This window comes from Coffea arabica, chromosome 5c, assembly GCF_036785885.1.
Source record: "Coffea arabica cultivar ET-39 chromosome 5c, Coffea Arabica ET-39 HiFi, whole genome shotgun sequence".
In the NCBI taxonomy this organism is placed as follows: domain Eukaryota; kingdom Viridiplantae; phylum Streptophyta; class Magnoliopsida; order Gentianales; family Rubiaceae; genus Coffea; species Coffea arabica.
The window spans coordinates 47772778-47786372 of record NC_092319.1 but is presented as its reverse complement, the minus strand read 5'-3'; the positions used below and the strand labels follow the sequence as shown (position 1 = coordinate 47786372).

The 13595-nt window shown below is 40.5% G+C and overlaps 3 protein-coding genes across 4 annotated transcripts; 1 reads left to right on the top strand and 2 right to left on the bottom strand.

The window, feature by feature from the left end:
• The first annotated feature begins 490 nt into the window (after window positions 1-490).
• On the top strand, window positions 491-3645 carry LOC113690489 (uncharacterized). Its single transcript, XM_027208403.2, has 2 exons — window positions 491-2188; window positions 2286-3645. The coding sequence occupies exons 1-2, from the start codon at window positions 1161-1163 to the stop codon at window positions 3460-3462; spliced, it is 2205 nt and encodes a 734-aa protein (XP_027064204.1). The 5' UTR covers window positions 491-1160; the 3' UTR covers window positions 3463-3645.
• Window positions 3646-3710: 65 nt separating this feature from the next.
• On the bottom strand, window positions 3711-6787 carry LOC113690490 (reactive Intermediate Deaminase A, chloroplastic-like). The gene is made up of 6 exons (XM_027208404.2): window positions 6446-6787; window positions 5753-5868; window positions 5603-5647; window positions 5283-5356; window positions 5129-5178; window positions 3711-3988 (listed from the first exon to the last, which is right to left on the bottom strand). The coding sequence occupies exons 1-6, from the start codon at window positions 6630-6632 to the stop codon at window positions 3894-3896; spliced, it is 567 nt and encodes a 188-aa protein (XP_027064205.1). The 5' UTR covers window positions 6633-6787; the 3' UTR covers window positions 3711-3893.
• Window positions 6788-7779: 992 nt separating this feature from the next.
• On the bottom strand, window positions 7780-9922 carry LOC113690488 (NEP1-interacting protein-like 1). Of its 2 annotated transcripts, none has more exons than XM_027208402.2 (5): window positions 9508-9922; window positions 9190-9341; window positions 8885-8968; window positions 8485-8652; window positions 7780-8305 (listed from the first exon to the last, which is right to left on the bottom strand). In XM_027208402.2, exons 1-5 carry the CDS (start codon window positions 9686-9688, stop codon window positions 8183-8185), a joined length of 708 nt encoding a protein of 235 aa, XP_027064203.1. In that variant the 5' UTR covers window positions 9689-9922; the 3' UTR covers window positions 7780-8182. The 2 variants fall into 2 exon arrangements, with proteins under 2 accessions (XP_027064203.1, XP_071907545.1); XM_072051444.1 differs by having other exon boundaries at window positions 9190-9415; window positions 9508-9771.
• Between the last annotated feature and the right edge of the window lie 3673 nt (window positions 9923-13595).

The following is a 13595-nucleotide window of genomic DNA, read 5'->3' as shown; positions in this document are numbered from 1 at the left end:
CAGTACAGTTTTTCAAAGTCTTTCCTGTACATGTTGAACATGTCACTAGCTACTGCCTGCAAAACAAGAAGCAACTTTCTGTACGTGGTGAACCTACCACGTTAGCCATGGCTCATGAAACCCTTTTTCTTGAATGCAACAAATGATGAAGGAAGGAAATAGACCATTATCACAACAATTTCCTGCCCTAGCTGGGAAATTCCCTTGGTTGGAAGTATACTGTCATGGGAAGCGCTATGACGACATGACCTTTTGCACGATATTTCCTTCTGGATCTGCGAAGAGCAAGCGTGAGAGGACCGCGGAATTAAACGACAAAAGAGTAGTATCTTGTTCTGGCGTTTGGTTAATCTTGACAGATGACGAGACCCGGCGATTGTACTCAATTTGGAACCCCCAGACTTCAGAATGCTTTGATCTGCCTCTCCGAAAATCGAAGTTCCCCGTTAGAGATGGACTAATCGTGCAAAACTTTTGTTAGCGGGATCTAAGGATGAACTTTTTTCAGTTCAGCTCTGCTATGGCATCACTACGTTTTCCCAATTACTCCCAACTTCTCTGCAAACTTATGGGAGAGAGTGACAAGTTTGCATGGTCGAGCCTTGTTTTTGGGCCTTGATTACAACCTTTCTTATCTTTCCAGCAGTGTGTGACTCGGGCATGGGAGAAGCAGGGAGGCATATGTTTTGTGGGGTTTTCACTTTTCGAGCGGAATAGAAAGTCCAGGTTTTTAAGAATCGTGAAATTTCACTATTACAAGCATGCTAAATTAGCAATCTCTGGTAATTTCAAAATAACAACGTAATCACTTCAACAAGTTCTCCACCAGTGATAATAAAGCTAATAATAAATAACTAAGGGAATTACTTCCAAAAAAATGGACTAGAGATTTTTCGCAGAAGCTAATGTGTAAAGGAAAGTTTCCCTCTTTCAGCAGGATCTGTTCCTTTTTCGTTGAAAATCTAATTATGGACAAGATCCCTTTCGGCAGGAATTGTTCCCTTTCCCGTGAAATTGAAAATCTATTTATGGGGGGCATGTACATGTTGAACTTGTTCATTGATTATTTATCAAGAAACTGTCTACTTCCTGCTTCCCCATCTTCTGCTTCTTCTTCTTCTTGTCGTTAATTGTTTTGGCAAATTCTTGATTCCAAAAACATGGTGGAGGGACAAGAAAGACCATTACCGCAGCAATTTCCTGCGCCAGGAAAATACCCTTGGCTGTTATACCGTCATGGCAAAGGCTACAACGACCTAACCTTTTGCACGATATCTCCTTCTGGACCTGGGAAGAGCGAGCGAAAGAGGATCCCAGAATTAATAGATAAAACAGTTGTATATTGTTCTGAAGACGGCTGGTTAGTCTTGGCCGATATCGAGACCAAGTGGACGTACTCAATTTGGAACCCCGCGACTTCACAATGCTTTGATCTTCCCCGTCTAAAATCAAAGCTGCTCTTTTTCGATAGTTTCTTGTCATCGCCGCCAACTGATCCAGGCTGTTTGGTAATGTTATTTGTGGCTAAAGCCCCGATAATCTTATACTGCCGTCCTGGTGACCAAGAGTGGACTGAGTTTAATTATGGTGAGAGTTTGAAGGCCCAAACTTCAACCACAAAAGACAGCCGAGAAAATTTTCTGTGTCAACCCGTAAGCTGCAATGGTAGAATCTATGCGACATCCGCAAGGATTTTCTGTTTGATGCGCATAAACTTGGACAAGAAATCCAACACTATTTGTGGCATATCTTTATTGAACCAGCAAAGGCCACCTTGGTACCACTTCCACTCAGTTCTTGTAAACCTTTGGTTGGTGGGATCTGGGGATGAGCTTTTCTCAGTTCACAGCTGTTATGGCTCGCTAGACTTTTGCGACACCCTGACTATTGAGATCAACAAATTCAACTTCCCATCAAATTTATGGGAGAAGGTGACAAGTCTGAATGGCCGAACCTTGTTTTTGGGCGAGCACTACAGCTTTTCGTGCCCGGGTCCAGTGGCGTCGTCCGACTCAGACTCGGACATGGAAGAAGCTGGGAGAGGGAGTTGCATTTATTTCACTGACCGCTTTGATGCAACGTTGTACTCGTACAAGATCGAGGATGAAAGCATTACAACGCATTTACCTTGCCCGGATTTACCAAAACCATGGCTTCTTTTTCCCACTTGGATAATGCCTGTTCAAAGGTAACGTTCATCAAAAGTTAATCCTTTTTTGGGATGTAATTTCTAGTGCAGAAACAGTTGCAGATATTCATTGGATCTAATCTCCTCCTCCAAACAGGTCCGAGCGCCATACAACTACCAAAGAAGATGAAGAAATGCTGCCCCAAGAAAATAATGTTGAGGTCAATAACAGTGGCGTAGAGATCATCGAGGAAGAGGGACGCTTGTGCGATCTCCCGCCAGATATGCTCGCAATGGTCTGCGGAAATCTTTCTTTTGTCGATTACATGAATTTTCGTTGCCTCAATAGTGTCTGTGCCTCCACCGTTAGGATGAAATCCAACTCACTCCCTCGGCCATTTCTCATCTTCTCCAATAGAGACAAAGGAGTCTATGAAATTGTTGAATCCAGGCTACAGGGCAAGCACTCAGTCACGGTTCCCGAGGCTATTGAAGATCATACAATTCGCTATGCCAAGGACGGATGGTTACTGCTGGATAAACGAAATTCTGTTGCTCTCTTTAATCTATACACGAAGGAGATCATTCGTTTTCCGGATACGCCTCGTGAGCGCTATACAAGCTTTGTTTTTACATCCTTGCCATCTTCCGCGGGGTGTTTCGTTTTTGCAAGCTTAGGAGTTGATAAAGAAGTCTGTTTCCACCATTTCAAAATGGGAGAGCAAGAATGGAGGCAAGTGGGGTTTGGCCAAGCCGACATAAAATTCCAGCCCGGTTTTAGCAGCCCGCTGCTCCACGGGGGGACTTTCTATTACCTAAGCAAGGATGGCATACTCGGAGGTCTAAAGCTAGAAGCCGAAACTGATAATGACATCATGGAGATGGAGGAGGATGGAAATGCCGAGGTTGAAGATGGTAACTATGTTATGGAATGGAGAATTAATCTCGACCTGGAAAGGCCTTGCAAGAATTTTCGACGCGCTTACTTGGTGGAGTGCGATGAGAATCTTCTGTCTGTATTTGAGGGGCGCAGGGGAAATAGAGTTTGGATTCGAGTGTACAAGCTAATTAACGACGAGCAGAACTGGCAAGAGATGAACAGCTTGGGGAACTATTCACTGTATCTCAGCCGGTATTCGTCTATCGCCCACCTTGAGGAAAGCCCAGATATGGCCAACAGAATTTACTTTCCCAGATTTTATCAAGGTGGCCTGCTTTATTATTCTTTGAGCACCAAGAAGTATCATTCCGTTGGAAGCGACGATTTACTGGACAACTTCTTTGGCACAACAATGTACAATGATTGCGCTTGGGTTGATCCGAGACGGCGCTAGATTTTTATTTTTTGTTGTTGATTTAGGATTTGATTTTGCCTCCTAATAATAGGTTACACCCTTCTTTCTTTGATTTCATGTCCCAAGGACAGTTACATGATTTTGCAGGCAACTTGTAATTAAAGCCGATATGCAGCGTGTTACTGTATATGTTAGTTAAAGATCTTGCAGTGCATTCCGCAACTTTCTGAGTTTTCATTGTCAAGAGCTCCTAAATCTGCAAAAGGAACCAAATTTGCAACACGTCATAATGAATCCTCTTCTTACGTTTCAACTCTTTCCATGAAGAATTTCAAATTATGAGGTATTACAACTCTGAAGGATTCAGCCTTCAGATACTGGACCTCAATTACAGATTCACATGGCTCATCTGAACTTATTACGCTGGGATCCTGGCTGATAATGTCCACAAAATCATTTCAGCTGAGAAGTCACAGCACCGCTATGCATTCTATTTCAATTTTTGCGTCCAAAGGTAAAGCTGCTACTTGGTAAGTTGATCGAGCTGGCGCCGGTGATGTAAAGTCTGCAACATAAACAGGCCAAATAGATTACAACCCATTGAAAGAAAGAAAGAGAAAGAAAAGAGAATCACATAATTCTGGCTACCATGTCGTAATTTTAGCTGGGATTAAAGTCTCCATAATCAATAATCCTTGACAAGAAAAATGCAGACAACATCTGTTCCTTCAATGCGCTTCACAAACCTTACTCTTTGCTAGGACAGGAAAAGGGTTCTCAAGTGTTCTTGATACCATTAAAAATAGATAACCAAGTACTGAGACATTTGAACCTCTTCCAAATTAAGCAAGAAAAAAAGAAACCCCACACAAGATATTAGAGAGACAGAGTGTGTGTGTGTGAGACATTTGGTTTAGTTGACAGGACACATATTCAGACCTTCAGATGAAAAAAAGAAAGCGCGTGGATTTTTAGGCAGAGCAATGATTTTATTCAGTGTCGTCAATATTAAAAGAGTATTTATATGTTCCAGCTTAATGTTTGAATAACTGTAAACATGATTTGTGGGTCAGAATCTTTATGGATTACTCTACCTTTTGCTACAATCTCTTAAAAAATTTAACATGACAAGGAATCTTCATCATGTTTCATGAACTTTTTGAAATCGACCAAACCATGACAATTAACACAAGCATTTGTAATTGTAGAGTCCACATATCATAGTAGAAAAAGACAATCTCCAAAGCATGAAAGGAAAAGGACTAATTTTGTAATCTGTAAGGGCTTCTTAATTTCATCTTCCATCATATATCTGTAAGGAGACATTACGATTGATCAAGAAGGCACAACTTGTCCTTTAGCTATTAGTTTCAGCATCTTAAACATCCCAAAAGCCCCAAAACAATAAGAGCCTCTTCAACACGCTCTTGATAAAAACACAACCAAATTCAAGTACCTCTTTCAATTAATCTCCTAAATTCCCACAAATGATTTTTTTTTAGTCCATTATAAATGCTGTAACTCTGTTACAACAATCATGAGACACATGATTGTCAGCTGACAAGAATTTGGGATCGAATCATGAATGTCATAAGGAGTATGCTAGCTTCTCCCCCCCCCCCTCGTATGTTCTACCCCCAGACAGAATTCAAAAATAGGAAAAGGAAAAATGAGAAAAGAACTTGGCTTAGTTCAATGGACTCACATTTAGCATAAATCTCATTGACTTTCTTAAAATCCTTCAAGTCAGCCAACCTGTAACAGAAAAAGAAACACTTTTAGCCTTAAGGATGGAAACTTTCTGAAAAGACAGAGAGATACGTTAAGGTTATATTGAAAGCCTAGAAATGATTGCTCACATAATTGTTGTCTTAACAACTGAGGAATAGCTAACACCACTTGCTTTAAGTATCTCGCCCATATTCTTAAGAACCTGTTAATTTGCATTAGCACAAAAAGTGTTAGTAAGATCCACTCTGTAACTATAATATCTGGTAAAATATTCAGAAAAGAAAAAACCTAATTTCAGATACTTCATTTGCACCACACTGTTTCAATTAATTCATGTATGTGTATTTCATAAATGCATCAGCAGCAATTCCATCGGTCAAAAGTTTAACACTTACTGCTACACTCAAGCTATTTAAAAGAATGACTGGCGACAACACTTAGCATGTACCTGCTCTGTTTGATCCTCAACACTATCCGAGACAAACTTCCCAGTCTGGATTTTCAACACAAAACAATTTATTACCCATTTTTAGTGAATAAAATAAATCATCACATATTCAGACACATACTACGGATCATTGAAAACAATGTCACAGACCTCTGGAACTAGACCAAGAACCCCAGACACAAAAAGGAGGTTGTTTGCTTTTATAGCTTGAGAGTATGGCCCCAATGCCGCTGGGGCCTTGTCAGTCTGAATAGCTTCCTTTATACCTAGAACACAAAAGAATAGTTTGCATAGCAGATAAAATCGCATAAGAAACCCAACGAGAATGCATAAGAGCACAAAAGTAAGCCCATGCACAGACAAAGTTCCTATAATCCATCAAATGCATAATTCGGTACTGGGTAATTCATTCATCCATGCGGTGATATGCATTAAATTTCTGTTGCCCTACCATCGAGTATAGCCTACTGATTAAGGTTCGTGGTTCCTCATCTCAGGACAAAAGCTTGTTTCTGAACGTCTCTGTCCCTTTTTTCCCCATTAATCTCATTACACTATTGATCAAATGATCCAATCTATGAATGAAATTCAAGTTCAAACAAGGCTTCTATACAATCATCTTTGACAAATGAATTATATACATAAAATCGTGCTTGCATGATCCATTAAAAAAATTCCACTCTAAAGAAAATCAAAACAATAAATCGACCCAAAAAACCAAAAAACAAAAAACAAAAAATAGCGTAGAAATGTCTAGTTAAGTTTGGTTGCGTAGTGTTGAATGAGGTACAACCAGTATTGCGTGAGATGCCACATCTAAAGTGAGTGACTTTTGACACTTACTGGCATCAGCGGAAATGCTCAAGGAAGCGAAGAGCTTAGACCGAAAGGCCGAGGAGGATCGGCCGATGCCGGCGCCGGCCATCGACACGCAGCCGAAGCAGCCGACAGCTAAGGGAGCTCGAGAGCGGAGGGCAGTGACATCAACCGCCGGCAGATGGAAGCTCTTTGCAGCGGCCAACCACGCCATAGTAGTAAATTTTTTACCCTTCAGTCTCCACTCCAGAATCTCACACAATGGCCGTTGGTCTCGTCTACGACCTACTCCCAAATCCCAATCCTCTATGCCTTTTCGCAGTATTTCGGCGTTTCAAGGATTTGACTGTTGAGAGAGAGAGTCAAGACACGGAGTCTTGTGTACCATCGCCGGTCGTCTTTTCTAACATATGTTGCCTGGGCTTTTTGCGGAGCGTGGGTTTGCATGACTTTCGTTGGAGTTGTGCATCTCAGGCCCAACCCAAACTCACACCACTGAGACTCTTTTTTTTATCAATTTTTTTTTTCAAACAAGGAAAGGAAAGGACGGAATTTAAAAAGCGGGAAAGAGGAGAAAAGATGAGTGAGATTTAAGAAATTGAGAAGAGGAAGCGAGAATTGAATTTAGAACATCTAATTCGTAATATTTCAAATTTAATCATTAGATCAAACCCTTTTCGACGATTGTGGTCGAAAAAGTATCGGCTCATATTTCTTACGTTTTTTTTTTTTGTTTGGTTTGGAAAGTTGCAAAGATATTTTTCAAAAAAAATTTCGGCTCAAAATGAAGCATTTTTGTCCTACACAACCCTTGTCCCTGAAGCCATTCTGCAATTAGCATGTTTTGTACTTTGTAATCGTTTATTTATTCCAAGAATTCACGTTGAGTTGGTTAGAGTTGTGAGGATATTTTACCTTTAATTTATGAATCAATCTTATATAGTACACCAACACCAACAATGTCCACAACCATTAAAGTTAAACACATAATATCATATGGTTATAATTTTAAAATGGAGGGGTCACTCCACTCGATTGATTTAAGGTTTGGTTTCTAGGGTGAAGTCGATCAGCAATCTCCTGCCTTTAAAGGTTGGATACGCATTCGGCCTAGGATTTTCAGAATGCAGCAGAATATAAAATGTTCTCTGGGAGACAACAGCAGAGCAGAATGGCCAAATAAAGGCCCACAGGCTGAGTTAGATTGGCAGTGCAAAGGTTGTACTTGTAGAGCAGAGCAAACAAACACGTCAATCCAAACAAACGGTCGCGGGGCTGAACAACCGCTCCGGAAGGTGTAACAGCATTTGTACATGGTGTAACATCATCTGTACAAGATGTAACAATAGAACAACAGCGAGTAATATTAAAACAACATTTTTGTGGATTTCATACGACGTGAAAATCGAGTTACAAGACGTGATCTGAGCCGCATAAATTTTTGAGGCCTCGTCCAGGCCGTGAACTGCCTCGGACGGTTGTCTCCAGGCGCCTCGTCCCAAACTAACAAACACTCTACTCTACTACTGGTGGTACAGGTACACCCTTTGAGTAGTACCACAATGCTACTAACCCATCATTGGATTTTGCACTAATTCCTTACATTCAATTGCCTGACCATCATTGGACGCATGTTGTAATTGTACGTATGATGATGAGATTTACCTAATTAATTCAATCAAAGTTGGCTAATGCACTAAAATACGGGTTCCTTCCTGCTCTCATTTTGTGCTCTGCATCTCCTCCGGCCAAAGTGCCATCAAATCAAATATCTCTTCTACAAACCGGGCAAGTGCCATTCCTGTTTAACCATTCATCTATGCAATTTAAGTGGAAAGAATGTCCACAAGTAGGAAGCATCCGTGCACAATCTCCGTTCTTGAAGTCCTGTTTATTTATTACAAGGTAATAATAATAATAATAAGCAAAAAAAAAAAAAAAAACACACACACACACAGACTGATCAGTGATCATCAAGATACTCCATTAAATATAGGAGGAAAATAATAGGTGCCAAGAAAGAGAACATTTTCTTGTTCCTGTCCGGACTGAGGAAAATAGATTACCGTCAAGCAAATTGCACAGATTGTTTCATGGCAAGAAGGATTTGTGGTCTCTATAGAATGAAGGTTACATGTAGGTAGATCATTGATAGCTTCACGTGATAATCCCCTGATGGAATTGACCTCAAAAATGTCTGAAATCTCCCTCAAATTTGATTCCATGTCGCTAATCTGCAATTTGAAAAAGCCGAACTTGATAAGCCTACTGCTATCACCGGTCTGAGTGACATGATAGTAGTAGTTTTGTTAGACATGCATGAACCAAGAAGAAGAAGAAGAAAAAAAAAAAAAAAAAGCTGAAATAGAGAAACAATTGTGATGCTCCTATATATGTATGTGTTAGAAACAGAACAATTGCCTAAGAGAGAGAGAGAGTACTGGTGTGGTGGTGGTGGACACTCACCTGCCATTGATAAGCTTTTAGAACAGCAGGACTGACCCACTCCATGAATATCTTTCCATTCACAAGACTACATATGAGAGCAACCTGTCCAAAAATATGTAGTCGTAAACGTCCATTCCCATTCATTGATTGATAATGCATGCATGCAGCTATAATAAAAAGCAGCACTCCAGTGCCGTGTGCATTTACCCTCGTGAATGTGAAAGGGACGTACAATTCTACTTTTCTTTCATTTTAAAGTTCATCATGTTTACCTACCAGCTGTCCGTTGTTTTTAATTAGCACCGGACGCAATTTCGATTTACCTTGGAAAACGGCTCTCCATTAACCATCAGTTCCAATAGCTGGACCGCCGTGATGGCCCCTGCCACCGCACCAACTCCGGCCCCACGGAAGAGTCCAGTTTCTGTAGTCTGTCCTTTAATGGCTCCTGATATTGTCCCTACTGTTGCTCCCCCTACAGTGCCAAGGAAATTCAAAGGAAAGCAGGGGGATATTTTCCGTATTAGATTCAAAAGATCAAACCTTTGCCTGGAAAGTAAAAGAAAGTCTGGCGAAAAATTAATTCATTCATTCATTCAAGAAGGGAAGAATCGAAATGCTGGGGAGTCAAAGAAACTTGCCTAAAGCAAAGATGCAAGTGAGCAGAGACACAGCAGTTCTCTTCATCACTGTAAATAAGAGCCCGGATCCGAAACAGCTCAGTTCCGTTGAAAGCCAGGAGAAAATGCGTTCCTTGCATTTGAAGGTCAAATTACCGAGCCCAGAAAACCATTTCTTGATTGCTGGATGACAGACCAACATGGCCTGTGGATCCCTTCAAGGCTTAGCAAATGTTTTGCAGAAGGTAATTAAAGGAGAGCGTTTGTGTGTAATTTTAGCTGAAACCGGTAGAATTGAGAAATGCGTGGAGGAAGTGAAGAAATATGTATGAGGATTTATAGGGTGAGGTTAACTGGTAGAGGAGCATTTAATCGGCCTGATGGAGCTGTCGTGTACGCATGTGCCTGCAAGTTGCAAGTTGCAAGTTGCATGCATGAGAGAAATATATACTATATATATATATATATAGCCAATTAGGCAGTGCGTGCGGCTCCCCCTTTACTAAAAGACTTCAAATCACAGGAGTGATCATTTTGAAAACGCACTCCCATTCCTTCATAAATTCACATTTTCTTTTTGTACATAAACAATTTGTACCGTCAATCAACGTTAGAATTTGAGTCTTACCTCCTGGCTATGGGATAACATCGTTAAGCCTCGGGTCGTGCGGCGGATTCTGACTCTCTTTCTGCATGGGCCCAGAAAAATTAGGCCTTGCTTGGATTGAAGGTTTTCGTCAGAAAATATTATCGTTTTCCGTGATCACATTTCCCTATCACATTTTTTCCTCACATATATCAAATCGTTACAGTAATTTTTCCATAAAAAATGACGGAAAATGCAATCCAAACACAACCTTAGTTTGCAAAAAGATTAATTTGGCAAAAACTGGGGCACTCGTTGTGTTGACCAAAAAAAAAAAAAAAAAAAAATCAACATTAGAGTGATTTGTGAAATTAGAGTGAAGGCGTGAAAATAAAAATAAAAAAAATCAACGTTAGAATTTGAGTGGTTTGTGAAATTAGAGTGAAGGCGTGAAAATTTAACGGATCTGGGGTCTCTACTGTCGAATATTTGTGTCTGGTTCTGTACAACACTGGGCGTTAAATGGTTGAATTTTGGTGTAAACATGAATTTCGTATCCGAACCGCCGGATTCGGGTACAATAATTAGACCGAACCAATCAACCGGAGGGACCCGGGTTCCAAATTTAGCAGCAGCAGCAGCATTGATTTTTGCTCCCTGCTTTTGTATTGGCATTGTTGAGTCAGCTCAGCTGAGGAACCAGCTCAACTCCCGTGTAAGAGTTCCAAATTTACGGAGGAAGAAAACAGGAGTCCGTCCATTCGCCTTGACCAGATTGGAAATGTATGCACATCCAGGAAAATGAATGCATGGCCAAAATGTTCAACTACACTCGACTCCAGCTACACGGACCTAACACCATTAACTTCAGTCGATCGATAAGATATCTTTATAAAATTACCCAATTTGCATCCGAAACCGGGTGCTGCAAACCATGGTTAATCCTCAGCCACTGTGGGCTGATGACTCGGAAATTGGAACTTAGAGAAATGGGCCTTCCTGTTTTTGAAGGGGGATTGTATGTGGTCCTTATCTTGCATTAATGGCTGCTGAGATTTTTTTGCGTCTTGGGTGAATGGATCTGTTTTATTATTATTATTTTTTTGCACGTACAGATACTGCTGCTGGGGGTTAGAACGTATTTATGTGTTGATTTCTTTATATTTCTCCGAGGAATCATCAAACTGTAGCTATTTCAACATTTTCTATTTAAATAATTTTGTTGGGATGGTCAGCTTTCCTCTTCCATAAGTTCTGGTAGTTATTGTAGTATCCCACTTAACAGCAGGTCCCCCTTATAGGTACATTTGTCCCACATCGGGGTTGGGGTTGGGTTTGGGTTGGGATATAAGTCCCTGGGATTGCCTCAAGAGTTGCCGGCTTTTGAGGTTAATTCTGGGATTAGGTTTATAAAACAACAAAAGTCTGATTCAGGCTGTTGAAAAAAAAAAGTTCTGGTAGTTATTGATTCGCATTTTGGTCCATTGCGAGCAGCTAATGTTTGGATTCTTGGGGTGATCAACACATGTATCATGGGCTCGTTATTAATGCATGGAACTTTTTCGGAATTGGATATACTACTATTTTATTTTGCTGACAATTTGCCCACGATACCGTGGAGCTAGCTTTGGTATTTGATTTTCGAGGTGGATTTGGTAAAACTGGAAGGATAAAATTTGTCTGTATATACCGGCTGTTATTTTGTTGCAGAAGAACTGTGAGGATTCTACCCTTTAGAAATACAGAGATTGTCTGGTGGAATCGAAGTAGATAACAGTGATAATAAATGAATCCAAAAAAAAATAAAAATTGAATGTTATATTTGTTTATAATGCTGATATTTCAGTTTTGAGGTTAGTCAAAGTAGAACAAAAAATTTAATGCCCGAAGAAGCTGTTGTTTACCATCCGAAATCAATTGGGTTGCTTGGTGAATACTATCCTATGTCGAGGAGAAAGGCCGTAAATTTTCTGTATGCATCTCAAGTCATATCAGGGATATGTGGAGTTGTACGAGTGCAGCAGAGTGCAAGGTTCCCACGTTGTAGAGAAGCAATCTTGCTGTGCTGAAAAATTTTTGGAAGGCGCATGCATTTTGAAAAAAAATCCAGTAATTCTTCCGGGACCAAAAACGATTGAATATCATATATCTCGAGCTGAAGGAAAAACTATTGCATTACAAAATATGGGTTCTGCGATGGTAATGATGCCCTTGTACCAGCATGAGACGCCCAAAATAATCATGGAGATAAAGGGCAGTGGAAATGGCATGAAGACAACTATAGCCAACATGGTTTGGTTGAGATTGCAAAAGCTTTGGCCAGGCCAGCTTCTACAATGACAAAACATTTCAGTATGCAGGTGTGGCAAAGAGACATGTCCCTTGATGCAGCCCATCAGGTCATCCAAGAACATTCGGGTTCTGAGATGATTATGCTATGAGTAGATGAACAAGAGAAGCAGCCAAATGCAGCAGACAAAACACGTGGGAGTCCCAAAGGTGCTTCATCACGACCTAAGGATTATGCAACTGCTGGGCACGGAGACAAACCCATGAAAGGCGGCTTGGCTTGTTCAGGAGGTGAAAGGGACTCTAAAAAGGGAAATCAGCTCCAGTCCTCCTTAGCATTGCTTTCTAATTTTGCTCCGGACGTGATGACAGCTCTCTGCGAGGCATTCCTCGATGATGTTGAAAATGAGTTTGCAAAAAGAAAAGCTATTTTACTGCAGCAGTCGGTGCGGATGAGGGCTGGCAGTTGATTCTGCTTCGAACAATTGAGCAATTTTGCATGAAGTCAATCAAACTCAACTGAAGTGAAGGAAGCGGCTCCGGTCCTAAAAGGAAAAGCCTCGTGTGATTTTGGAGGAAGAGTTTATAGTACAGTGGTTTCAGGAAGGCCGGGCAGGGAAACAAACATTCCCCAATTTGCAAAACTCCAAACGCTTCATTGATTGGCTTCAAAGCGCTGAGTCAAAAATCGAGGGTTGTTGATTCGACTAGAACCTTTTCCACTTTTCTGGGGCCGCAGCCGGAGGGGAGAGCGTGGGGGAAGGATGGCTTTGGAGTTGGATTGGACTCCCTTCAGTGACTTCACCCTTTGAGTCCCTATCAAAATGCGGACTCGTGTAACCGCTTAATTTTCCGGAACAAGTGATGAATGCTAATTTGCGATTTTCGTAATTTCTGTACCTATAGGCTTTTCTATTTTACTTTATTTATTATTATTTTTTGCTAGCTATGTAAAATGAAATACACATTTATACCCTCCTCATGTAAGGAGAAAGGAACCAATGCAGTAGGAGTTTCGTGCGGTTCGTTGATTATTACCTTATTTGGTGTATAATGATTTTCTCCGTCCCACTTTGATAGTCTTGTTTTCCTTTTTTATCTGTCCTAAATTGTAGTCCACTTTTCAATTGAAAAATGTAGTTATTTTTTAATTTCTCTAAAATACCCTTATTTAATGTAAGTTGTTATTACTATAAATTACCTTATTTAATATAGATTATTAATATTGAATATA